This window comes from Triturus cristatus, chromosome 11, assembly GCF_964204655.1.
Source record: "Triturus cristatus chromosome 11, aTriCri1.1, whole genome shotgun sequence".
Taxonomy (NCBI): domain Eukaryota; kingdom Metazoa; phylum Chordata; class Amphibia; order Caudata; family Salamandridae; genus Triturus; species Triturus cristatus.
This window is the reverse complement of record NC_140594.1, coordinates 666,295,537-666,323,173: the sequence shown is the minus strand read 5'-3', so window position 1 is coordinate 666,323,173 and position 27,637 is coordinate 666,295,537. Positions and strand designations below refer to the sequence as shown.

Genomic DNA, 27,637 nt, shown 5'->3' with positions numbered 1-27,637 from the left:
TGGCAAGCAGGCCACTGGGTTGTGGGAGCAAAGCTCCTAGGGTTAAGCTCAGGGCAAGTTGTGGACCAAAGTAGCACCAAAGGTGCACCCTCAGCGGCACTAGAGCGGCCGGGTGCAGGGTACTGTTTTGAGGTCAGGTGCCCTGCTGTTTTCAATAGAGAACCTCTTGGAAAAAAAAAAACACTGCAGGCTCGGGGACGAGGATCTTCTGGGTGCGACCACCACTTCAAGGGGCAAGTTGGGATGTTGTGGGTTGGTTAGGCACCGTTGGTTTGGGCTCACAAGGCCGTGGAGCATCGGGTGCAGGGGTGCCTTTTGGCATCGGATTTTCTTGCCCTCTGGTCACGGTAGGGGGGTCCTCTGGATTGAGGCTGCAGGTGTCGTCTGGAGGCTTGAGGCAGGTCAGGGGTCGCCGGGGGGGGACCTCCTTGTGGTGTTTTTCCACTCGAGCTCGGGCGCAGAGTGGGCTGGATTCGCGGTTTCTGGCTGGCACCAGAAGCTGCAGTTTAAACACGTCTGGTGTTCACAGGAGAAACAGTCTGGGAAGTAAAGGCAGGCAGGTCCTCCGGGGTTTGTGAGGTTGCTGGCTGCTGGACACGCCGGGATTTCGCAGGAGCAGGTTCGAGGGGAGAGAGGCCTGTAGGGCTGGGTCCAAGTCAGTGGGCGTCGTCCTCTTGTTAGCTCTGCACGGCTCTTCGTCCTTCTTCTTTTTTTCTTCTTGTAGGTAGACTGGATCTGCCTTTTTGGTTCAGGGCTGCCCCCAAAATACTGTATTCAGGGGGCATTTTAGGGGTCTTGAGGTCAGTAGCCAATGGGCTACTGACCTTAGGGTGACTACACCCTTGGTATGCTCACCCCACGTGGGGGAGTGAGCACAATCCCTAGTCCTGATTGGGGAGTGCCTGCCATCCGCAAGATGGCGAGCACTGGAGAGTGGGATTCACCTCGCCTCCCCCACCTGAGGGGTGGAGTTGGCAGAGGTGGGCCCACCTCCTGGGATGGCTAGTTTGTCCCGCCTGTGTTCCCGCCGAAATGGAGGGGAGACAGGAAGGGGTCCTGCTCCTGATAGCAGGAGAGGCTGGGGGGTCGCATTACAAAGGCTTCCAGGCCTTTGACGCTCCCCTGCCACAGATGACTATTCCTGGCCTGGGGGAGGTGTGAACACCTCCGCCCAGGAAAGGGCTCCCACCCTAGGGGTCCAGAAACATGTCTCGTGGTGGCAGGCTGGTGTGTACCAGTCAGGGAACCCACCAGAGGCTGGCCGTTTTTCAGGGGGCCCTCTGTGTGCATTTTTCATTAATTCCCACACTGGCATCAGTGTGGGTTTAATGGGCTGAGAAGTTTGATACCAAACTTCTCAGTTTTTAGTGTAGCCATTATGGTGCTGTGGAGTTCGTAATGACAAGCTCCCAGCACCATATACTCTTAATGGATGGCAGCACTGCACTTACAATGCCTAAGAATGGACTTAGACACTGTAGGGGTACAGGGCTCATGCACCTGTACCCTCGCCACTGGCATAGGTCACCCAGCTAGAGGGGTGACTGATCTATGCCAGGGCAGTGGGTTGTAGGCATGGCACACAGGGTCTGTGCCATGTTGACTCTTTACTTTGTTCTGCACCAAAACACGCAGCCTGCAAAGCCAGTGTGTGTGAGTAAAGGTACAGGGCCTCTAAGGCTGGCACAATAAGTGCTGCAGCCCTTAGAGGTCTTCCCTGGTCACAGTGCCCTGGGTACCTGTGGTACCATTTACCAGGGGCTGACCTGTGGCCAGAGATGCCAATTGGGTTAGTTTTGGGGAAAGAACACAGGCCCTGGGAACCTGATTGGCAGGGACCCAGGGGACACCAAGAAAAAGTGCATCAGTAGTCTGGCAAATAGTGGGGGGGTTACTGCAACAGAAACCCACTTTCCTACAGGGACCGCTGCTGTTGTCCACGGAGTGAAGAGCCGCACTCATGGGAACGACCCCTGGACCGGGAGGATCGCTGGGAGGTGTCACACTCATCCGCGTTGTGATGCTTGCCCAAGCACCACATACAGATAGAATGTGGGTCCGTACCAGACATCTGGCAAGCACAGGACCCACAGGACTTAACTCAGAGGGCATAGGATTTTAGCACACTGTTTCAGAAGAGAAAAGATCATCACAGTAGGTCGACAAACATCCAGAGATACTCTACTTTGGATCTGTGTGCAGGGCAGAAAAAGAAGAAACTGACATCAGTGCGCCGGATGGGGACTTGTATGGCTCCATAACGTCATAACCGGAGCCGACATAGTGCGAAAACATGCAGTGACATGGGACTTGGGGTAACCGGTCTTTCAGCCATGGATGGAGGGGTGACAATGAAAACTGGAGTTGTGGTTCACCTGGTAGTGCAGCACACTCCCATGCTCCCTATATACTTTCAGTTGCCATTGGGTTGGGGGGCGAAAATGCTCTGCTGAGCCTAAAGGAAGCTACCATATTGCTTACTACCTCCTCTCTGATCTTCTGAAAGCTAAAAAATGTGGTAGAATAGCTAACGCATAGAAATATGAAGCAACCCAACTGTTTAAAGCCACACAATGCAACTCAACCACAGTGATGGCAGTCATCTTGGGAGTAATTATGGTCACCAATTTAGCTCACCTACTACAAGACAGTAACAACCTTCCACGACAGTATAAGAAATAAAAATCGAATAAATGTAAAGACATATTTAAGACTAAACTTGGAACTACAATGTTGTGAGCTATGACTCTGCTGGACCCCTGCCTAGATCGTCTTACCCAGCGAAGCGATGACTAAGTCTGGACATGAGCATCCTACAGTTTTTAGACTGCACTAGGTGCTCCACCCACTCCAAACCCAGACTTTGTGCTCTTTTCCCCTTTGTCTGACATATAGAGACTGAGAAAGTTGAAGAGATAGCATGGACACAGTAAGCAAACTGACTGGAATATACGTCTGACTGTGAGAAAAGCTTATTGGGTTAATTGAGACCCCTTGTTTGAGTCCTCTGTGGCTCTCTGGGCACCTCTCCTCACGCTTTACATTAATGCCGCCATTAGCTGTTCCCTTACTGAGACATGGCGTCCCTCGATTATTGCACCTGTGGGCAAGGAGGGAAATAGGAGTAAACCCTCTTGTTACAGGCCCATTTCCCTGATTGAGGTCGAGGTTCAGATCATAGGGAGGATTTTACTAAAAAGTCTAACTCATTGGGCAGAGGAAGGTAAAATACTGTCTGGTGTCCAATATGGGGTTCGCTCAGGGCACGGCACAGTGGAGGAGAATCTTAATCTCCATCTTGTCATAAATAAATATACCCGGACCAAAAAGGAGTCCCTTCATCTAGCCTTCATGGACCTCAGCTCTACCTTTGATAACAGAAAGAAGCTCTGGGCAGAGCAGAGTTCCATGGGGATGGAACAAAATCTGGTTAATTTTCACAGGTACCTTCTCTGTGGGTTGAAGGCATCAGTCCGCTATGGCAGTAATGAAGAATGCACTAAGCCCTTTAGTCTAATCAGGGGGGTCTGTCAGGGCTGCATCTTGACCCCTTTCCTTTTTATTATGTATATTAATAATTTGGAGAATGCACTTCTTGAGCTGGGTATTGATGTCCCTAGAGTCTGGAGCAGATTGCTCCCGGCTTTATTTTATGCAGGTGACGCAGTTATAATTGCTCGCACTGCTAGAAGTTTGCAGCAGCTTTTAGATGTTTATGTTGTTTTTATGGGTAGTTTGGATTTACTCACAAATTTTTAAAAGTCACATGTTGTGGTTTAGGTTCCAAAAAACACAAAAAGCGTCACCTTTTCTGTTCAAGGTCAGATTTTAAGCAAGGTAGAAAATTGTACTTATTTAGGAATGTTAATAGACTCTAGGCTTTGCTGGCAACCCCTAATAAAGAAGAACATTGGAAACCTTAAGAGGGCCTGTGCTGGAGTCAGTGACGTCTCCATACACTTGGGACAAAAGCCCTTGAGAACTATGTTAGAGATCTATAAAGCTAGGTATATTCCCATTTCCACCTTTGGTAGTGAGATCTGGGACTAAGTGAATTTAGACTTAATTGGGGTGGCAGAGATTACATCTTTCAGAGGTCTCCTGAGCGCTGGGCAATGTACCCCCACTGAGATACTACATGAAGACTGAGCGATGAGATACATCGTAGATTACATCCGGCTGCAACCTCTTTTGTTGTGGTGCACAGTTTGATTAAAGAAAGAATTAACACTAAATAAATCAGTCATCTATGATTGCACGCAGTTGGATAATATTTCTAATATTCCCTGGCTGGTCTAAGTTAAAGAGAATCTTAAAACCCTTGGGAGACCAGAGCTATTTATAAACTCTTTGTGAATTATTAGACAAGACGTTGCTTGGTTAAGAGAGGCATTTCACTGTGGCTGTTGAGAGGGAAGCCTGTGCTCTGGTTAAGCCATTATTTCAAAGATATGCAATGGTAAAAACAGTTCCCGGGACAGAGCCATACCTTCTCCTTAAACCAGGGTCGTTTGTTAACCTATTTTAGGTTGGGTTTCTTCCATCAATTGTTCTATCCAGAGGGTTTTTGATTTAAGCATTCTGAACCGCCCACATGTATGTGTGATCTGTTCTCTAAACGCAACACTATGCATATTGTTTTGATATGTACTTTATATAAATCTCTTTGACAAGTTTTTAAAACCACTTTTTGTATTCTTGGATTTTACTAGGCTAGACCTGCTTTTTTATACCTACAAGGTTTAGCCACACAAAGTTGATTTTTTATGTGTCAAAGTTTCCTATGGGGGTTTATAGTGCTGCACGATAGAGAATTATCTAGGGGATAACTGGCCTTTGATGACTTTTAGATTCGCACACTATGTCTTTTAATTGAATTTTATTTAAGTTATAATCATGTTGGACCATTTATCATGTCAGTTGTATTATTTTATTACAAAATCAAATAAAGTAAATATTGATTGATTGACTGGAATATACTGCTGCTCCTTGATAGTAGCTGGTAACCTGACCTTGCTGTCAGCATTCTGTTATGTGACTAAACTGTTTGTGTATTGCAAAGTGCTCTGACATCCACTGGGTCAATTCTTTCTACGTGAAACTCAATATGAAATAGATAAACAAATGAAGCAAAGCGACAACAATTTGCATTAACATACTATGTAGCAATCTTTTTTCATTAGTGTGATCAGCAGAGAATTGATACAGGTACTGGGACAATAGAGCTATACGCATGGGAGCAGTTTAAGCATTTTTGTTTGCATGAGATGGCATCTATGAGGCTAGCTGATTACCATCCAGTAACCCTATGGAAAACTCCTTCTGTATGGAGGATGGCTGGACGTCAAATAACCTGTGAATATTTTCCTGTATTTGTAGTCTTGAGTCTAGATGTCTGCCTCTCACTGCATCAGGAAGAGTTTCGGCTACTGATAAAGGAAAATGTTACTTACCAGTAGACCTCTGTTCTTGAATGGAGAGCTGAAGAGTCCCATGCTGTGCATAGATCGCCATCTTGTGTTGGGTCCGTATGTTTGCAGTTTTTTTCCCCCCGAAGAAGTCTTTCCAGGCATGAGGCCGGTGACTCCTCCTTTCGGTGATAGTGCACATGGGCATCGACTCCATTGTTAGATTGTTTGTCGGCATTGGGTGAGAATGGAGTTAGTAGTGTATAAAGAGATGACCATGCTTATGTATGGATTGTAACTGCAACAGGTATAGGTACCCGGGGAGGAGGGTGGGTGCATGTGGCTCTAGAGCTCTACATGCCAAGAACAGATGTCTACTGGTAAGTAACATTTTCAGTTCGAGGCATGTGAGCTGTAGGTCACATGCTGTGCATAGACTATACAGTAGTTTGCTCCCAAAGCGGTGGTTAACCTGTAGCTGTTGCAGTTGTCTGAAATAATGTTTTGAGTACTGTTTGGCCTACATTAGCCTGTTGTATGGCTAGCACATTTATACAGTAGTGTTTAGTAAATGTGTGTGGAGTAGACCATGTTGCAGCTTTGCAGATATCTGCAATTGAAATGTTGTCTAAAGAGGCCATAGTAGCCCCTATTTGCTTGTGGAATGAGCTCTAGGGGGTGTAGGTAAAGTTCTTTTTGCTTTAGCATAGCAAATTTGGATACATTTTGCGATCCATCTTGCAATGCCAGACTTAGAAATTGCATTGACTTTATGCGGTGGTGTAAAAACAACAAAGAGTTGCTTGGTTTTATGAAATGGTTTTGTTCTTTCAATATAATAAAGTAATGCTCTTTTTACGTCTTATGTGTGAAGAGCCCTTTCTGTCACTGAATCTGGTTGGAGGAAGAATAGAGGAATTAAAAAATAAAGGGAATAGACGCCTGTGCCCTGATATTTTAATGGGACTGACTCTATTACTCCTTTTTCTAGAAGAGATTGAACTTCTTTGTTCAATACCCATTTGTCTGAGGTGATGGTATTCCAGACTGGGAGAAATTGAGTTAGACGTCCCCGAGAGAAGTGGAATAATCTGGGGTTATCGTCAAAAAGTCCCTGTTTGGTATTTGCGGGGGAAGTACGTGTTGAGTTGCCTCTGCCTCTTCCCTTTCCATTTTTTTCTCCAAATCCACCTCTGAAATAACCTCTTGATGAGGGCGATTGACTGTTGCCCTTGTAAGAGGAAGAGAGATTTTCAGATGACACATGTTTGGAGCTATAATAGGAGAGACAAAAGGAATCCCTACCTGAAGAGGTTTGCAAGGCCCCCATAGACTTAGCGACTTCAGTATCTTTTTTCATCTTTTCCAGCGAGGTGTTAACTGCTGGACCAAAGAGGTGTTCCTTATCGAACTGTTTGTTAAGAATAGAGGCTTGCACCTCAGGCTTAAAACCTGAACTTCTAAACCAAGCATGTCTGCGAAGAATTACACTGGTGTTTACTACTCTGGCTGCTGTGTCTGCTATGTCTAAGGCACATCTAATTGAAGTATCAGTAATGAGCATGCCTTCTTGAATAAGATCATTCAGCCTTAGATTTGTGCTCATCAGGTAAAAATTGCATGAGCTTCTCTAGCTCGTCATGGTGAGCTCTATTGTAACAAGCTAATAAGGCTTGAGTATTAGCAATGCACCAATGATTGGCTGCTTGCGATGCCACTCTTTTGCCTGAGGCATCATTAACCTGGACTCCTTATCAGGAGGAGGGGCGTCATCTGTGGTCTGTGAGTTAGCTCTCTTGCGTGCATTGGAAACTACAAGAGAGTCTAAAGGCAACTGACCTTTGATGTAAACAGGGTCAGTAGGTGCCGGTTTGTACTTTTTGTCCACTCTAGTTGTGATTATTCTTGCCCTTACAGGATCTTTAAAAATTTCTTCTGCATCCTTAAGCATTCCCTTTTAGCATGGGTAGTGTGTGAGTGGTCCTTTGCGTGGTACAAAGGATTTCAAATAAAAAATCCTCCTCCAAGTTTTCTTTATATAACTCCAACCCGTGATAATGAGCAGCTCTATTAAGAAGCTCAATATATCCTATGTTGTCATCCGGTGGCAAGGGTTTAGACGGATATAAATCCGGGTCATTATCAGTATTATCATCAGTATCATAGTGTTCCCATGGGTCAGGGTCCCTTATCCTACCCTGATTGTCCTCCCCATCCCCTTCATCCTGTGTGTCTGGTGATGGTGATGGTGGTGGAGAGTTTGCAGGTGAAATAATCAAATTTGGGTCAATGGAATGTAGGGTAGGGAAGTGTTAGTGCCCACATTTTGCATCTTCAGAGGTATGTGGTAATCTTCCAGAGGGCCCATTTTTCTCTTTTCAGGTAATTTTGCAATGATATGTCCAGTATCTGGATTTATTTCCAGCTCATTTTGTTTCGAATCCGAAGATGGAACGTCGGACCGAAAGTACTTTAGTAAGAGTCTTTTCTTTACTTGCCGTTTTCAGCATCGAAAGTTTCGGCTCTAAAGTTTTCGGCTCCGAAGATTTAGTCTTGGATAAAGATGGAACGAGCATCATGGCATGTTTCGATTTCGGCGCTGAAGCTTTCGGTTTGGTGCCGGTATGGGGCCGACTCGAGCCCAAGCTCAAAGGCTTTCCTTTATGTTTCGGCGCTGGGCCCGAAGGTGGGTTGCTCGAAAATTTTTGTCAGTGCCCACCTTGGCTCGAGGGCAGAGATGGGACTGGAGCCTTTTTGTGGAGTAAGTGGTAGGGAAAGGAAGTCTCTGAACTCTCGATACGTTGACCTGGTGTGATTTGGTCTTCGACTTCTGAGTCGGCATCAGACACGGCAATGTGTTCATCCTCCACTTTGGCATCGGCTTCCGGCACGCTGGATTCTTCTTGATCTTGAATCTTCTCTGTAAAGATCCACCGTGGAGCCGCTTGGCTGATACATTTCGTGATGTCGAGCCTGACGGTCACAGAGCATCTTCTTCGATCGTAAAGATCGGCATGCGTCGCAGTCCTTCTCGTCGTGTTCTGGAGACAGACAGAGGTTGCACACTTTGTGGAAGTCGGTGAGAGGAAACTTAGCGCAACCCCAGGACATAACTTAAATGTAGTCCGTTCCATTGACTGCTATGGAGCACGACACGGGTAGGGCCCGACGGCCCTCCGCAAGTCTTTCCGATTGAAGATCTTCGACTTGAAACGATACGCAGAGAATGGGGAAATGCGTTCGAGAAACAATACCGTTGAGGGTGGTGGATTGAGCACCGAGGGGAACCCGAGAAACGGTGTCCAACTGGAGCGCAACAATTCACATTCGAAACCGAAGGCGGAAAAAACTATCCAACAATGGAATCGATGCTATGCGCACTATCACCAAAAGGAGGAGTCACCGGTCTCGTGACTGGAAAGACTTATTCGAAGAAAAACAAACTGCAAACATCCGGACCCAACACAAGATGGTGATCTAAGCACAGCATGTGATCTACAGCACACATGCCTCGAATACATCTTTCCTAAGGAGCCACTGCATTCCGCCATTCTCTAAAAGGCAATAGTTGTGCATCTTGCATTTTGTTTGGTAGTGAAGAGGTCTCCTAGAAGAAAACACATCCTGAAAAATATTTAGTGCGATATTGTCATCTAGCTCCACTTTGTGACTATCGACACAATATCTGATTAACAGGTCTGCTTAAAAATTCTGAATACCTGGGAGATGAACTGCCTTGATGGATACATTTCTCTTAAGGAGTCAGTGCCAAATTGCTTGAGCTTCCAGATATAAAACCCTAGATCAGTCCTTCCTTTGTTTACATAATACATTGTGGTCAAGTTGTCTGCTTAAAACAGCAACCTGTCTGTTGTAATCGATGAAACGCTTTTAATTATAGATGCACTGACTTCAGCTTCAGGACCTTTACACATTAAAGTTGGTGTTTTTCTGACCACAACCTTTGTCCACGTTCGGTAGATGGGCTCCCCAGCCTGTGAGGGACGCATCTGTCACCATAGTCTGAGACGGCAGGCTCTAGAAAAGGAATTGCTTTTAAAACACCATTTAAAATAGTCTTATACTAGCACTGTATGTTTCAGATTGGCCTGCCAACTGTTTTTGTATTGAATCCACTGATCAACTGTTGGAGGGGTCTCATGAAGAGATGTGAATTGGGAATAGGTAAACACATGAGGATGCCACTCTGAGCATGGATGTTATTTGGCATGCTCTAGTAGCAGACATATGAAGCAGCTAAAGACACTTTTCAACATGGTAGATACTCTGAAAGATGCACTTCTCCCATCACTGTGTTTAAAGTTGCTTCCAAATAGTCTAGAGTGTGCACATGCATTGACATTAATTTTTCGAAGCTTACATAAAAACTGAGATGATGCAACAATGGGATTCTGATGTTGAAAACCTAACAACTTGTTCTGATAAATGCGCTTTTATGAACTATTTGTTGAGGTACAGAAAGAGCGTATCTAATCTCTTTACATATGCTGTGGGTAATTTTGATGCACAGCCAATATTCTGAATGAGTGTCTTTTGATGCAGATGTTGACCTGTCACAGATATTGTACTAGATTATATTCTTTCTTGGTGCATTTCTTTGGGGACAAAAAATATATTGAGTAGATACCTTTCCCTCATTGTACTTGAGGAACAGATTCTATTGCATGCTTTTGCAGGAGAGATGTAACTTCCTTTTGTGATGATGCATGAAATTGAAGTTTAGGGGACACACTTGGTGGAAGTGTGGGAAAAATGGAATTGAATTGAAGGGCACATTGGTCCCTGAGGATCTGCAACACCCACTCGGCTGTAGTTATTAGATTTCACTCTGAATTGTGTCTTGAAACACTCCCTCCGCCTGAAGTGGAGAACACAGGAGAGGACGTTGAGGCTTCATTGTTTAGAATGGAGCCTGGAATTTCCTCAGGAAGAACATTGTTGTTTCTTTTGTCCTCTTCCTCTAGCTGGGTGTCATTAGTGTAAGGGTAGCTGGTATTCTTGCTTGTGTGAGCTCTGCGGATAGGATCACTGGGAGTCATGAACGAGCAGTCTAATTTGTCATCTGTTATCTCGGTGCCTTGAGTTTTATAGGCTTTCTTCCTGAATTCCAAACTGTAGGAAAGAGCCCCTTCTTGACATGGTCACCCCCACTTTTTGCCTGATATCTGATTCAATTTTGACAGAAATGCATGGAGTTCCTGCTATACAGGTCCTGAGTGCCAGATCTCTCTAACTAAAACTGTACAATTGTTCCCCAAATTGGCAATATCTTTAGCATCCCCTGTAAGTCCCTAATAAATGGTACCCCTGGTACCTAGGGCAAGGAGGCTGAAGGGGGTCCCTAAGGCCTGCAGCATGTATTGTGCCACCGTAGGGGGCCTCTCAGCACCAACATGCACAATGCCATTGCAGGCAACGTGCCATGGTGCAGAGAAAAGTGAAGACACAACATGGCACACATCCTGTGTGCCATGCCTGCAGACACTGTATGCAGTATAAGTAAGCCACCCCTACAGCAGGCCTTAAAGCCAGAAGGCAGGGTGCACTATACTATATGTGTGGATATATCTGCATGAGCAGATATGCTCCTCTGATGTCTAAGTCGATTCTTAGATATTACAAGTGATAAGGAAAGTAATTTTGAGTACATGTGCTGGACACTGGAATGTACGCGTTTCCCAGCCACTTGATAGCTTCATTGAAACTAGAGATGTTTGATATCAAACATTTGTTATTAAAAAACCCACACTGATTCCATGATTGATGCAATGTGAATACATGCACACAGAGGGCACCTTAGAGGTACCCCCTGAAAACCTAATGACTACTAGTGTGCTGGTTGACTGGCCTAGAGCATCCTGCCACCACAGACAACTTTCTGTCCCCCGGCAGGTGAGGGTCTGCGCTCTTTGAGGGCAGAAACAATGCCTGCTCTGGCCAGAGGTGTTATCACCTCCTCCAAGCAGGATGGCTAAGTGATCAGAGGCTTCAAAGGCCTCTGCCGCCTTTGATATGAGATCCAATGCTTCCCCAAACTATGCCACCCTCTGTCCCGGGCCCATTTGGACGCCAGACAGGTGGGAAAATTAGCTAGTCAGGAGGCGTGTTCCCCTCTCAGACTAGTTCAACCCATAAGGTGGGCTATCAGTTCCACCTCTAAGGTAGGCTACCTGATACAAATACTAATTTTAGAATTTCACTTTCTTATTTGTGGTGGAATTAGGCTCTCTGGGTCGGCGTTATGCCCACTTCCCAAAGGAAGTGGTCATGTAGAGGGTGTAGACACACTAAAAGTAAGCAGCTTATTAGCTTCTACCGGTCACTCCCTGTAACACCCTTCAATTTAGTATTTAGGTGGCACCCCTGACACCAGAAACTCTGATTTGATGGATCAAGAAGAAGAGGACAAAGAAGAGCCAAGAGAAAAGCGACAACTGAAGACTATTGTGGACTTCTGCTGCCAAACCCTGCCTGCTTGCACCAGTCTGGACAATTGTGACCAGCGACTTGTCCTGCAGCTCAACAGCTTCCAAGAACCCCAGGAGACTGCTAGCCCGTCGCAAATTACCAGCAATCTCCCCTGGAGTAGAGGAGCTACTTCCCTACAGTCCGCAGGCACTGAAAACACTAAGTGTGGTGTACCGAGTTGCTGCTCCCCTCTCCCCCCCCCCCCAGCCCGACGTAGCAGCTTCCCAGGAAGAGGGCCCTGTGCTCCTTAAGGTCAGATCTATCTTCCTACCAAGTAAGAGGATACTAGGACCAGCAGGAGTCACAGAGGGCCAATACCCGGTGTACCAGACCCCTTGCATAAAATAGAGCCCATGAGAGCCCAATCCAGATTCCCACTTCACGGAGACCGAGGAGCTGTCGAGGGACATCAGCATCGCAGAGACCCACTTCTAGAGTGGCCCAGCTGTCCTGATTTTGCACCCTCATCTGGTGAAAACCGACAACCGCAAGGTCTTAGGACGCACAGAGCCTAGCAGACCTTACAACTCTGCACCGAGCGCCCCAAACTGGGTACCAACAAATCTGTTGTGCCCCTTGTTCCCAGGACCCTTGTGACCGAGCCCAATGTTGGGAGCATTAGGACTTGTCCCTATGGCCCCCTCTGCAGCTTGTTTCTAGGTGGTCTCCCTTCTTTCAACCAGCGTAGTGTGCAAAGCTACCAATCTGACCAGCACATCTGCACCTGGGCGCCCCAGGGCAAGTAAGGAGTAACCGCTGGGTGTACTTAGGACTTTGGCCCCTTACGACCCTAAGTTCCAAACGAGATCCCCAGAAACCGATCATAAATAACTGTATGCAACATATGCCTTTTCTCCCATAGGGAATCATTGCTGTGTAAAGACGCATTTTAGTGGACTATTTACTTACTTGTAAGAATTCATATTTTCTTATTTTAAAAAAGTACTTACTTGATAACGTAGTTCTTAGTTTCAAAATTTATATAAAAATATGACTTATTTTCTATATTGGTCTCAGATTTATTCTTGAGTTTGGGTCTCATTTATTGCCTCTGTGAGTACAACAAATACTTAGAACTACCCTCTTATAAGCCTAACCTACTCGCCCAAACTACCCCAAAAGAGACCATTTGGTTGTAATCATTTTTCCCCCTGCAAACCAATAAGGGTTGCCTGGTCTCTTTACCCAGTGTACCTCGTTTTAGACCACTATTTAAAGAGCCAGCTTCCTACACAAACCAACCTCATTACGTATCTTCCTTCTTTTTCAACCATTCATGTGTGAAGCAAATATAACACCATGTGTCCAGTTTAAAGGATGTGTACCTCAACCAGGACACGTCGACAGCAACATGGCAGTACTGGGTGGAAGCCAAATCTGCAGAATAGCCACACTCATCGTCTAGTTTGATACCAGCTGTCCTTTCTTTAGGACCTCTAGGAAGTCCTGTCGGAAGTCCCTTGGTAAATCGTCAGCAACGGAAGATAGTGTTTCTCACAGTGATCAGTGGTGGCTTCCTAACAGAGCTGAGCCACTGAATGTTTTTATGGGTAACCAAGCAGACCCACAAACTTAGCGCCCTGCAGCATCAATCCTTTTGCTCTCTCAGCTTGGAGGTACAGAGGTTTCTGATGTGAATGCATGCATTTTTTGAACAACTGACATAATGACTGAATCAGGTTTTAGTTCGTGGCAGAAATGTGAAGGATTTTGTTCTGATGTCTTTTCCTTCTTGAGTAGACATCTTAATGGTTGCAGGAGAGACATTTCTCTTTTACTAGCTCAGAAACACCTGGAACCATATGTAATGTTGGTCTTGGAGCTGCCCTCAGATGAACAGTGTCCATAATAATGAAGTCCTTTGTTTTACTAACCTCTCACTGAATGTCCAGCTTACTAGCTCCTCCAGTAAGTACTTCCTGAAGATGTGAAGTGGGCATAACCCTGACCCACCAGAGCTATGTCTACTGGTGAAGCTGCAGGTGACATAGGAGTCTATGTCGAGAAGGATTCAGTGGAGGGATGTCTTGAAGGTAACGGAGAATAGGTAGGTGACTTCTTCTTTCATCTCTTAAGATGCTGGTGAGATAGGACAATGGACTGGAACAACCGGTGAAGTAGGCGCTGGCATCTTCTGAAATTGCAACAAGGAAAAGCTCCTCTGCACCATTACTGGTCTTGTCATTAGTTCTAGGAGTGGTAGAGGTACCTGAAATGGATCAGTGGGTAGAATTGTCATCTGAGGCATTTTAGGTGGCAATGGTGATACCTGTCTGGAAAAAGACAAGCCCCCAAAAGATGATCTGGTGTAGGGGAATCACAGAAGAGTGCCTCAAAGTTGATTTTCACAAGGGTTACTATCTCGATATTGGCTTGGATTTTATCAATGTCGATCATGAACGCTTCAATGTTTAACGTCTCAAGGGCAATTGCTCTGATGTTGAAGAACACCAGCACCAGCGATGTTTTCAATGTTAATGACTGCTGTCAATGTCTCTTCAATGTCGAGCTGTCCCTCAACCTTTGAACATGTTCATGCCGAGGCTTGTCTTGACGTCAACTGTTGCTCCTGTGACTATCAGGAGTTTGTGAAATGATGGGGAATGGTGTCTGTACCTCTTTTTCGCCCTTGATCTTCCTTCTCTGGAGTTCTTTCTGGAACAATGCAGCAATCCAGTAAAAAGGTTCCTCCTCTCTGTACCACCTTTTCCTTCTTTCCACTTCAGTCTTGAGGTATTCTAACAGTTCCCTCAGGCAGATGGATCCCTTCTCTGTCCTTGAGCACTCTTCTTCTCATTGTTTAAACCTGAGTTGGTAGATAGGAAACAGATCACACACACACATTGCGTGTCTTTGCCTGTCTGCTATTTGTGAAGTGCCTTTCTTGTGGGAAGAAAACATACACATATCTCACAAATGTGGCAAAAAGGTAGAAAGAGGTGAAGAAACATATACAACATCAAATTAAATTAAAAAAATGTAAGATCAGAGCATGAAAAATCTAAAAAAAAATGTAAAAAGCCCACCTGAACTGTTCAAGGATCAAGTTAGCACGAACCTGAAAAATAGAACTGAATCGGTGAGGCAAAGTGCCAATACAGCATTTGCGGGGAGGGAGAAGCTGCTGGCTGATTGAAGAAGTGCATATTATTTTACCTAATGTACTGTTCAAAATGGATGTGTAGATAAGTGCAATGCTTGGTATGAACATTGCAGGGGCAGATACCAATGGTGGTGTCCTCCTGCTAACAATACCGTCTGGCTCTTGAGCAGAAAGTTTGCAAGAAAGTGCAAGTGAAACTACAATCATTGAAAAAGTGTGCTTTTACGATCATCCAGGGTTTGCGAAAGTTTAACTATCTAAATGAATCATAAGAACAACTTGGTTGACTGAATATTGGGCTTTGAGGCTCACACTGAACACTTTTTGTGGTCTTCTTTCTTTATAATCAGGCTTCTTTAGGACACTTTACCAAACCTATCCACTCTAACATGATTCATATTCACATAGGGCTCATCTCCGAATGCAGCCAGCAGGACCACAGGTAAACTAGCCGAGGTTCATATTTTTGCAATTCTCCTCAAACCTAGATTCTGTCTATCAATCTCCGAGTCATCCTCAGAAGCTCAAAATGAAATGGTCTCAGTTAAACTCAAAGGAAAGTTGCTGAGAGAGGCAGGATCTTAGAAATTGTTTACCAAATATCTGGCCTAGCATGGAGGTACCACATTTTTAAGCTTTCTTTTCAGCTTACATTTGACTTTAAGCTGCTTAGCATGATGCCACTTTATTGTCTGTTAATAGTGGGTTATGTTAGTGATACTATTATCTATTAACATTTGTTATATGTTTTTATTGTCTTAAGTAGTGTATTTGCATTTTGAAATGTATGCACCTTGCAGCTATTGTCTGTCTGGCATTATTTTGTGATTTGTAAAAGCATAATAAATGAAACATTTCATTTAACAGACATCTCTGTTCTCCATCAGTCTGAGACATGAACAGTGACACATGCATGATCTCATTGCAGATTCTATTCTTTTGATTCCCCTTCATGCTCCATAGCATGTGCCATAGTCCATCATAAGCTTGCGTAGCATTATTGCAATGGTGAAGAATGTAGCACAGTATGACTATGCACAAAAGATAGTTACCTGCCATCCAATCGGGTCACCTCTGCCCGCAGGGTCTGCTCTGTCCTGCGGCTTAGCTCCAGCTGAGACACAACTTTCTCAAGCTCTGCATGACCATCAGACACACTGTCTGAGACTCGATTCTCCCGCAAACTTTCTTCCAGTGACCTGTGATGGAAGCCACATGGGTGTAAGTCACAAGAAAGAACAAGCTAGCTTGAAAGAGCAATTAATCTACCACATGGCACTTAAACCAGTCGAAATTCAGAATACAAGAGTAGAGGTGCACTTTAATGTAATTAGTAAGTTACAAAAAAAAGGCCATGACTATTTTCATTTATTATGTTTTATAAAGAGTGGACCCGGTCCAAGAGAAAGCTATCCAAAGCGCAACTGCTTAAGCATATACATTATTATAACAGTAAGATGAAGATAAATGGCAGACTTGTGTAGTGCACCACATCGAAGTACAATGTGAAAAGCACGAGTGAAGATGGACAGTTTTGAGTGAGAGATGTAGCATCATTAAAAAGCTGGTTTAATGTCAGAGTGGTTATTGTGTTTGGTAGAAGGTAGTTTACAGAAAGGGAATTTACAACAGATATTGGTATCAGAGGTCAGGTACAGCGGGAGAAGTCTCCAGTGTGCATCAATAAGATGAACATTTGTAAGGCGAGGTTTAATGCAGTTATTTCTAGATGGTGAATGGAGGCATATAAACTATTATATTCTTGACTTTCCATATGCAATATGAGCTGTTTGGTCAGGAATATATGAAGAGATATTGAGCTCTAAAGTAAGGAACATCTCTGGATACTAGACTACAGCTGAATACTGTCAGCTGTAGAGAAAGGTATATTATTGAATTCTGAGCTTTTAAGGCCATTTCATTACTGGGTGCAGGTCACTGAAGCAAGGCACCTCACTGGATGTGGAGAATACAGTCAACATATGTAAAGCTGCAAACTTCAAAGATATGGAGATCATATGATCTGTCTGCTGAGGGGACATATAGGTCACTCTGTGCAGAGCTCCAGGGATAGTTCTAAGTTTGGGTAATGAGCTATTGATTTTATTTATAAGTTGTAGTCTACATTAGTCATGACATGTGAAACTGCCTGCGCTAATGTTAGCTGTGTCGCTAGATCTACAAGTCATTGGTCACCAAAGTCCTGATTAGTAATATCTGTAAGCCCTACCATGTCACTTAAGTTCCCTTTTGTGTTAGCTCTAAAGACAAGTATGTCACTGGAAGTTAGAAGCTTACACTTTTTACATCTGACATGAGTCATTTGATTTCAGAAGGTGACATGGAGACAACAAGTTCCACTTTTACCAGAGACTGTTTATCAAGGACTGGTTAAAAGTACTGGTAAAAGACATATCGGCTGGTACCTATGTTTTGGAAAGGTGGATACTTGAAAAACAAGACTTTGACTTTGCATGTATTGTACAGTGTTAAGTAAATATATTAGTACTAATACAACCCTCCGCAAAGTAGACAGAGTAAGCAATAACTACAAATTAGAAGTTGAGGTGCCGAAATGGAGACTTGAATAGATGCAAATATAGCAATTTACATGTGAATGATCTGTATATCACTGCTGTGGAGTTCATTGCTTAATAGTGGGGCTTTATCAACAATTAATAATCTTCTGGTTTAGCAAGGAGGTCCTGCTTTCCTAGTGCAGTTCCTCACAAGATATTGTAATACCACATTTCGTCATTAACTAACTCACCTTATAATGAATTTTCAAATTGTCATGATCCCGAGTACCGTACCGCTACCCGAGCGAATTCGGGTTAGCGGTCTAGACTTCAAGAGGCGGAAGCGGAAGTCACCTTGACTCACTTCCGGGCGGACGCGCTTAACAGTCGGGAACTCCGGCTGCCCCAGCGCTTTGGATTCTCGCCGATGCCGCCGACGAAGAGACGCTGCTCCGGACCACTGCCTCATTCAGGTATCACTTCCTGCGAAGTGTTCTCCGTATTTCAGGGGCCATTGGGACGACCGTCTGCTGCCCGCCTTGCGCCAGTGGTGCCCCTGCATAAGCCTTGTCCTGTACTCTAGCCACTTGCACACCGGTGTGTGTTAGGTGGGCTGGGTTCCTCACTGTCATCTTTATTATTTGCGCAGGAGCGCTGGTTTTCTGAGTTTTGTTCTCTTTCTAACTGGCCGGATTATTAACACTGTGCAGGCGTTTTGCAAGCCTGTAATGCTTTGGGGGAAGTCCTATTCCCTGTTCCTAGCCACGGCACACAGGAGTGTGTGGGGTGGCTACGCAGAAGGCTTTTGGTTCTCACCCGCTGAAGTACTTCCGCACGCCCATTCGCTTACAAATAGACTGAGCACTGGAACTGGGGTGCTGGTGTCAAGTTCCTCGGATATCGCCACGCAACACACCACAAAGATAATCCCGTGGTCAGTGGGTTGGTACTACACAGAGTGGTGGAGAGGTGGGGAATGCATTAAGATAATAGTGTTCCCTTATTCCCCACACAGACCGGTATCGAGGAAGACTTCCGAGACGTAGTGGGACCCCCTGACTTGTTCCTAGTCTGGCTTCTACCCCTGGTACCCCCTCTATCCTAGTCAGTATTCACACCCTACTAAGGTGAGGTGGGAGACGGGGGTGGTAGTTCTTGTCGCCTCTGCAGGATCGCCTCTCAAGTGGAAGGTAAGACTTGGGGGTCTCTGACAGAATCCAAAGTCCACGTAGTTTCTCCTGCCCGGGGCGACATGGGTGACCCCGAGATCACACTTCAGGACATTGCAGCCATCCTGGCCACCATGCAGGCGGAAAACCACAGTATACGTCAAGACATCACAGCGTTACAGACACAAGTTGCGGATAGCGGAACAGGACCTTGGGGACAGTACCCTACGGCTCGGGTGCTGCGAGAAGGCCTATTGAGTCCCGCCATGTTTCAACCCGGTAGTTCTGCCGCTACTCCCGCTCAAGACACCTCCATCCAGGTGATAGCCCAGCATACAGTACAGCTGGCTCCTCCCGAGCGCTTTTATGGTGACAGCACGAAGTACAGCGTCTTCATTCACCAGTGTCATCTGCACTTTATGGCACGAGCCACAGCCTTCCCGGACGACGCTTCGAAAATCGCCTTTATCCTCTCCTATATGGGAGGCGATGCTTCCCTGTGGTCCATACCCTTGGTGGAGAATGACGACCCAGTGTTGTACAGCCTTCCAGCTTTCAAAAACACCATGCAAAGATTGTTCGCCCGCCACACCTTTGTGCAGGCCGCAGATAACAAACTACTCTGATTAAAGCAAGGAAACACGGACTTGCTGCATTACATCACCACCTTCAGTAGACTGGTGATCGAAGCCCGCTGGCCTGAGTCCAAGAAAGTATCGGTGTTTTACAGTGGTTTGCGGGACGAGATGAAGGACCTCCTTTCCCAGATACCAGATCCACCGGAAGACATCGGTCCTTTTATTGATTTGGTGGTGAAGTTATACTTCAGGCTACAGGAACGGAAGACCGACCGACACAGAGGCGGAGATCCCCGATTCTTGACACATAAAAACAAAACCACAGACGACTCAGCCTCAAACCCTGACCCACCAGAGCCGATGCAGATCAGAAGCATTCGGGGACCACTTACCAGGGAAGAACGGGAGAGGAGGAGATGACAGAACCAGTGTTTGTATTGTGGCAAAAGCGGACACTTCGTGAGGGAATGCCCGGTGAAGCCATCAAAACCGAGGGGGAAGAAACCCTTTGCTCTTCCTGTTTCCAAAGGTGACTGGTCGGGAAACGAGGAAACCCAGTAAACGGTGTGGTCCGGCTACTGGGTTCATCATCCATCAGGATACCAACCCCTGGTAATGGCGACGGTTGCCATCATCTTGGAGTAGAAGTAGCCTTACGGACACGGTCGGGCCTGGTGTGGCAGGTAACAGCCCTTATCGATTCAGGAGCCACTGGCAATTTCATTGACAACCAGTATATGGCGAGCCTGGGTATGGCCACTGTACCAAAGAACACCGGAAACAGTAAAAGCAGTGGATGGGACGGATCTTACCTCGGGCCTCATCCGTTTTCAAACCGAACTCCTCGAGATGTCATTCAGGAACAACCACACGGAATCCATTACCTTTGATGTCATTGACGCACCACAATTCCGTTTGATTCTGGGACTTCCATGGTTGGTGGAACATAATCCACGGATTGACTGGGTGTCCAGGGTGGTGCGATTGGATTTGGATCATTGTACGTCTCTCTGTTACCCCCAGTCGAATTCCCCCAGATCAACAGGAGTACAAGCCCACGAGTTGCCCCTTACCAAAACCATCATGACCTTACAAGGGAAAGTACCTGATGCGTACCTAGACCTGGCAACAGTGTTTGATAAAAAGGGGGCAAACACCTTACCTCCGCATCGAAGCTTCGATTGCAGAATAGACTTGATCCCTGGTTCTAAGCTGCCCTGTAGTCGTATTTACTCACTCACCGAAAAGGAAAACGAACATCTCCGTATGTATCTTGACGAATACCTACGCAATGGGTTCATTCGCCACTCTAGATCGCCGGTGTCGTCTCCTCTCTTTTTCGTGGCAAAGAAGGAAGGGGACTTAAGAACGTGCATCGACTTCAGAGCGATGAATGCCATCACGGTTAAAAATAGGTACCCGTTACCTCTGATCACGAACCTGCTGGACCAGGTGAAAGACGCCAACATATACACCAAGCTGGACCTCCGGGGGGCCTACCATCTTGTCAGGGTCCGAAAGGGTGATGAGTGGAAGACCGCGTTCCGGACCAGGTACTGTCTCTACGAATACCAGGTCATGCCTTTCGGACTCTGCAACGCCCCGGCGGCCTTCCAGTATTTTATCGACGAAGTACTGAGGGAGTTCATCGACCTGTTTTGCATCGTTTACATTGATGACATTTTGATTTTCTCTAAAACCCAAAAAGAACACATCCAACATGTGCGCACCGTTTTGCAACGATTACAACACCATGGGTTATATGTCAAGTTGGAAAAGAGCGTCTTTCACGCCATCGCAGTTGAATTTCTGGGACTCATCATCACTCCTGAGGGGGTTACCATGGATACCAAGAAAGTCGCAGCTATACTGCAATGGCCATCCCCTGCTTCCGTGAAACAAGTACAACGGTTCCTGGGGTTTGCTAATTACTACCGCCGTTTTATCATTGGTTTTTCTAGGATCGTCACCCCCATCACCCGCCTACTGCGCAAAGGGGTCCGCTTTGAATGGGACCACGAAGCCGAACGAGCCTTCTGAACCCTGAAGACACGGTTCACTACGGCCCCTGTCTTGCTGCATCCCAACCCAGAGCGACCTTTTATCGTGGAAGCCGATGCATCCCAAGACGCCCTGGGCGGGGTATTATCCCAAAGAGATACCAACACGGGCCTGTTGCACCCAGTGGCTTTCTACTCCAGGAGACTACAGCCGCAAGAGCGTAATTACACGATCACTGACCGTGAGCTACTAGCCATAAAGGCCGCCTTCGAGGAATGGCGCCAGTACCTCAAGGATGCTAAACATCCGATAACCATATATACAGACCATAGGAACCTCCAGTTCCTTCGTTCTGCACGGGCCCTAACCTCTCGGCAGCTGCGTTGGACCTTATTCTTCAACGAATATGATTTTCTCTTCACATATCGACCCGGCAAGGACAATACCAAGGCCGATGCCCTGTCACGTCTCGAGGAGACCGAAGACAACGCACCCAGGGTTGAACCGGCTCCGATCATCCCGAATCGTTGTTTCCAGGGGCTCATCCTGTCTTCTGGCTTTTTGACTCAGCTTCACGATGACTTACAACAGAAAGACGCCTCATCTTGGATAGGGGAGCATAAAGGACTCACCGCTATGGAAGGGTTCATATACCAGGGAGATCGTTACTTCCTGCCTCTACCGAACCACCAACAACGAGCCCTGTACATGTGCCATGATCACCCGCTATCCAACCACCATGGCCGCCAGAAGACTATGGACCTGCTGCTGAGACACTTCTGGTGGCCTACCATGGACGCTGACGTACACGCCTATATAGCACGGTGCGCCATCTGCGCTCAGGGTAAAAGCTCATCTCAACCCTCGGAGGGATTGTTGCATCCTATCCCTGTGCCTCCATACCCTTGGCATACCATCTCCATGGACTTTGTAGTGGAACTGCCCAGAACGAAGGCAGGATGTACCACCATCCTCACCATTGTGGATCATCTCTCCAAGATGGCTCATTTCGTTCCTCTGGCTAAACTACCCTCAGGAATCGTCATGCGCAACGTGGTACGCTTACATGGTATTCCGTTGGTTGTGATCACGGACAGGGGCTCCCAGTTTGTGTCCAAGTTTTGGAATGAAGTATGTCGCATCCTGCACATGGAAGTACGCTTATCCACGGCATATCACCCTCAGACCGATGGACAGGCGGAGAGGACGAATCAGACCTTGGAGCAGTATCTCCGATGTCTATTACTGTCCGTGGAGAAAGATTGGTCATAGGTCCTTTGGCTGGTGGAATACGCCTACAATAACAGCAGACATTCCGCTATAGGCATGTCCCCGTTCTTTTGCCTCCAAGGGCGTCATCCCCGGACGGTCCCTTGGGAGGTGCCTCTGACCAGTCCCTTACCCACTGTACAGGCTTACCATGGCTTCCTTCGCGATCTTTGGCAACAAGCCCGATTTGAGTTGGCCAAAGCTAAGGAATCCTACAAACTGTCGGCGGACAGGCACAGACAGGCTGAGCCACAGTACAGGGCGGGTGACAGGGTGTGGGTATCGATACGGCATATCAACGCTCACGGTTCCAAGAAACTGCTGCCCCGGTACATGGGTCCCTACGTCATTGCTAGAGTGATAAACCGTGTTTCCATGAAACTGTCTCTGCCCCCTCACAGGAAATGCCACCCGGTTTTTCACGTTTCCCTCCTACGTGCCACACACCCTGATTGTGTGGCCTCCGCTCCTCCTCCTCCAGTTCTTCGTGGGGACCACATCGAGTACGAGGTCCGGGCCATTCTTGACTCCCGAAAGACCCGGGGCCGGCTCTACTATCTGGTGGACTGGAGAGGGTATGGTTCGGAGGAGAGGTCTTGGGAGCCGTTGTCACATGTCCGCCACGCTTCCCGGCTGGTTCGGGCCTCCCACATGGGTCATCCTGGCTGTCCTCGTCCTGCCACCCCGGTATGACCTGCCGGCTGCCGGGTGGGGGTCCTGTTTGGTGGTGGGTGCTGTCATCATCCCGAGTACCGTACCGCTACCCGAGGGAATTCGGGTTAGCGGTCTAGACTTCAAGAGGCGGAAGCGGAAGTCATCTTGACTCACTTCCGGCCGGACGCGCTTAACAGTCGGGAACTCCGGCTGCCCCAGCGCTTTGGATTCTCGCTGATGCCGCCGACGAAGAGACGCTGCTCCGGACCACTGCCTCATTCAGGTATCACTTCCTGTGAAGTGTTCTCCGTATTTCAGGAGCCATTGAGACGACCGTCTGCTGCCCGCCTCGCGCCATTGGTGCCCCCGCATAAGCCTTGTCCTGAACTCCAACCACTTGCACACCGGTGTGTGTTAGGTGGGCTGGGTTCCACACTGTCATCTTTATTATTTGCGCAGGAGCGCTGGTTTTCTGATTTTTGTTCTCTTTCTAACTGGCCGGATAATTAACACTGTGCAGGCGTTTTGCAAGCCTGTAATACCTTGGGGGAAGTCCTATTCCCTGTTCCTAGCCACGGCACTTAGGAGTGTGTGGGGTGGCTGCGCAGAAGGCCTACTTTATTATTTGCGCAGGAGCGCTGGTTTAGTTTTACTTATTTTGGTTCTCACCCGCTGAAGTACTTCCGCACGCCCATTCGCTTAAAAATAGACTGAGCACTGGAACTGGGGTGCTGGTGTCACGTTCCACGGATATCGCCACGCAACACACCACAAAGGTAATCCCGTGGTCAGTGGTTTGGTACTACACAGAGTGGTGGAGAGGTGGGGAATGCATTAAGATAATAGTGTTCCCTTATTCCCCACACAGACCGGTATCGAGGAAGACTTCCGAGACGTAGTGGGACCCCCTGACTTGTTCCTAGTCTGGCTTCTACCTCTGGTACCCCCTCTATCCTAGTCAGTATTCACACCCTACTAAGGTGAGGTGGGAGACGGGGGTGGTAGTTCTTGTTGCTTCTGCGGGATCGCCTCTCAAGTGGAAGGTAAGACTTGGGGGGCTCTGACACAAATACTGTCATGGCACTTTACTGACAGAACTTGCGGTAACAGCTTCTCGAGAACAAGCTATTTACTTTGGTAGCATTTTTTCTGATGGCTGCAATAGCTCTTGCAGATTCCTTATAAAAAACCCTGTTCCAAAGAGCTAGAGTGGATCCAGAAACCTTTTCAGCATTGAGAAGGCCTGGCTATTGCTGCTCCACTGGAAGCAATGCTACGGCTCCGCCAAATGCACCATATCGTTCGTTCTTCCAGTTTTTCTTATTCCCAAATCAGAAGCCTAGAACACAGAGGGAAGATTGGAGAGTGATATGGAATTTGTGGAAGCTGTTGTATCCGTAGGACCACTCCAAAAGAATCTGAGGGAGGCCCACTGATGATATCCTTTAATGTGAAACTTAAAGCAGGAAAGTGCACAAACCTCTCTGAGAAACTGAGACTTCATTCAAATCTATGCATCAAGACAGTAGTGTTTTAGAAAGGAATGTAGGGAAGACGAAATAGACGTTTGGAAGATTGTCTGAGTCTAGACTGCCCTCAGGAGAGCACAGCTGGGCAGTTTCCATCTAGAAGCATGATCCATAAAGCCTTTAGGCAGAAATTTCTTGCAACTGTACTTCATGTCAAGGACAACCATCTAGAAATTGTTTGCTTCATATTACATTTGCCTAGTTTTCAACTTCGGAAACATGTACAAAAGGTATTCACTGTAAGATAAACAAATGTCAGTCCTTACATAGCGTGTAATTACATCACTGTAGATTACATTGGAGTAATCACATTGCGGTTACCTTTACATCATGATGTTTTAGCTCGTAGTTTCTTTACATCGTAACTTGGATGGGAAGTAGGGGCGTGGTTGATCGCGAGTAATGGCTGACGCGTAAGTGAAGCGCTCCAGCTCCACCATTTCGCCATCACACAATGCTGCGGACTGCTGGTAGCAGTCACCCGTGGAGGCACTGACCATATATGAGGCCGGGGTCCAATCAGCGGATCCTAAATCCCCACGTCCAGGGAGAACCAGTTGCTTTATGGCCGTGTGGCCTACAGTGACTGCATAGGGGCCAAGACAGCAGCCTTCGCATGGCAACCTTCGGGGCATGCACTGTGACCAACAAGGTCCAACAAGAAGAGAAGCAGAGGCAGGAGTCCTAGAGAACTGCACTTTCTCAAATCTCTTACCATGCACCTCATCCGTTCCCTGAACACACACCAGCTATGGGGAGGGGACTTCAATACGGTTCTGGATTGTACCCTAGAGTGCTCAACACCACCCCTCCCAGCGAGTCCTAACGAGCCGCTAGCACAGGGCAACAAGATGGGAACTGGCAGATTTATGGAGACACACACCTCACTAACAAGAGTACTCCTACTACTCCAGAGTACATGACATGCACACGCAACTGCATAGGTTTGAGGGACCTATGCCGCTTATCCCGTGCGTCATAATGGCGAATGGCTGTGCAGCACGGATTCCAACCATAACCCCCTACTATTTTGATTAGGGAAGAAATTGTCACTTATCCAGACATGCAGACTATAGCCGGATGCATTGCTAGAACACCCTTCCAAACTGAAACAGGTGAAGGCGATTGACAATTACTTTAAACCCAATGAGGGAACGCCTTCCTACTCAAATATAGAATGGGACGCATTGAAGATAATTTTTTATGGGAATATATATCAAAACCTCTTATGGTGGTGAGAAAACACTGATGAGGGAGGTTCTGGTCGAGACTTGGAAACCAATGTAGTTCAAAAACCTAGAGAGACCACGTCTGTGGGAACTAACAAATAACACTGAACTTATGGAGCACTTTCGCTGCACACATTACAAAGAATACATATTGAGATAACATGGTGAAGGAGACAGACTGGGACACTTTATGGCCTGTTTAGTGCAGACTGGCACCTTTCAGAGCTATAGGGCTTTCTACGGACCAGGTGGTCACATCACAGGCCGATATAAATTGAGCCTTCAAGGAATATTATTAAAATCTATATACTGCTTCCATCACTACCCTACATACCTCAATAGCTCAGTTAGTAGCTCAGACATTACTCAAGAGCCTCACAGCGGCACAAACACATTCTTTAAATGAGTCCTTACAGGAGCAAGAGACTGAAGTAGCGATAGACCAACTTGCAAAAGGGAAACTGCTATTGATAGATGCCCCCACCCACAGAATTTTATGCCACTTATCAATCCCAACTAGCGGGCTGCCTGCACAAGATGTACACTGAAGCATTTAACATAGGTCTACTCCCAGAATCTACCAGGGAGGCCTCCAGTGATCCTTACGAACAAGGACCAGGACCCACTTGATGTCTGAAACAACCGTTCATTATCCCTCCTAAATACTGAAATATATGGGATCATAGCTAACAGACTACTGCACAAGTTACTTACTTGTGTAACGATATATCTGTAAGAGACATTAGTTAGTGATAAATTCCTTACCTTAGAATATCCCCAGGCGTCAGACTGGATCCGGAAAGTTTTCGTCAGCATTACCCCTGCGCGTCGGCGGGCGTCGTCGCACGGCTTCGCGTACGTCGCTGGCGTCGTATCCGCCGAGATTACGTCATCGGAGCTACTTAGACGCGCCCATGCGCGCTGACGTCAGTTCTTTACACAACTTTTCCGTGCCAGGAGCGCAGAGCCATGCCAGAGACCGACTTCTGGTGCAATACAACTAGGGCCCAAAAAGGGATGATCTGAACCCTAGAGAACAGTTCGCAGAACGGGGAGGATGGGCGGGCGGTAAGGAATCTATCACTAACTAATGTCTCTTACAGATATATCGTTACACAAGTAAGTAACTTGTGCATCTGAAAGAGACACGTTAGTGATAGATTCCTTACCTTAGAATACATACCCAAGCAATACCAACCCCGGTGGTGGGTCTGCAAAGTGAGATTACACCATAATGTCACTCCGGACCGGACTGTCAAGGCAATAGTGCTTAGTGAAAGTATGCAACGAGGCCAAGTGGCCACCTGACAGATGTCTTGCAGGGGGACACCGCGTCCCAATGCTGCAGTAGCTGCTGTCGCCCTGGTAGAATGGGTGCGCAGCCCAATTGAGGTTCCTTTTTAGCCAGAGAGTAACAGGCTTTAATGCACAAGACAACCCATTGGGAGATAGTGCGCTTGTGCACAGCCCGGCCTTTCTTGGCGCCCACGTAGCCAACAAAGAGCTGGTCATCCACCCGGAACTGTTGTGTGCGGTTGAGATAGAACGAAAGCGCACGTTTTGGGTCCAGATGGCGGAGCCTCTCCTCTTCTCTTGAAGGGTGCGGAGGCGGAAAGAAAGTGGGCAGAGTGACAGTTTGTCCGAGATGAAAGGCAGAGACTACTTTTGGTAGAAAGGAGGGACGCTGTC

General features: G+C 46.8%; 1 protein-coding gene across 4 annotated transcripts in view; it reads right to left on the bottom strand.

Annotated features, from left to right (window-relative positions):
- CEP63 (centrosomal protein 63) overlaps window positions 1-27,637 on the bottom strand; it is a 395,360-nt gene that overhangs the window by 91,010 nt on the left and 276,713 nt on the right. For all 4 annotated transcript variants that reach the window (XM_085634243.1, XM_085634242.1, XM_085634244.1 and 1 more), the window contains one exon: window positions 16,053-16,199. In XM_085634243.1, coding sequence (XP_085490369.1) covers window positions 16,053-16,199 — 147 coding nt within the window. The remainder of the gene's footprint in view (window positions 1-16,052; window positions 16,200-27,637) is intronic.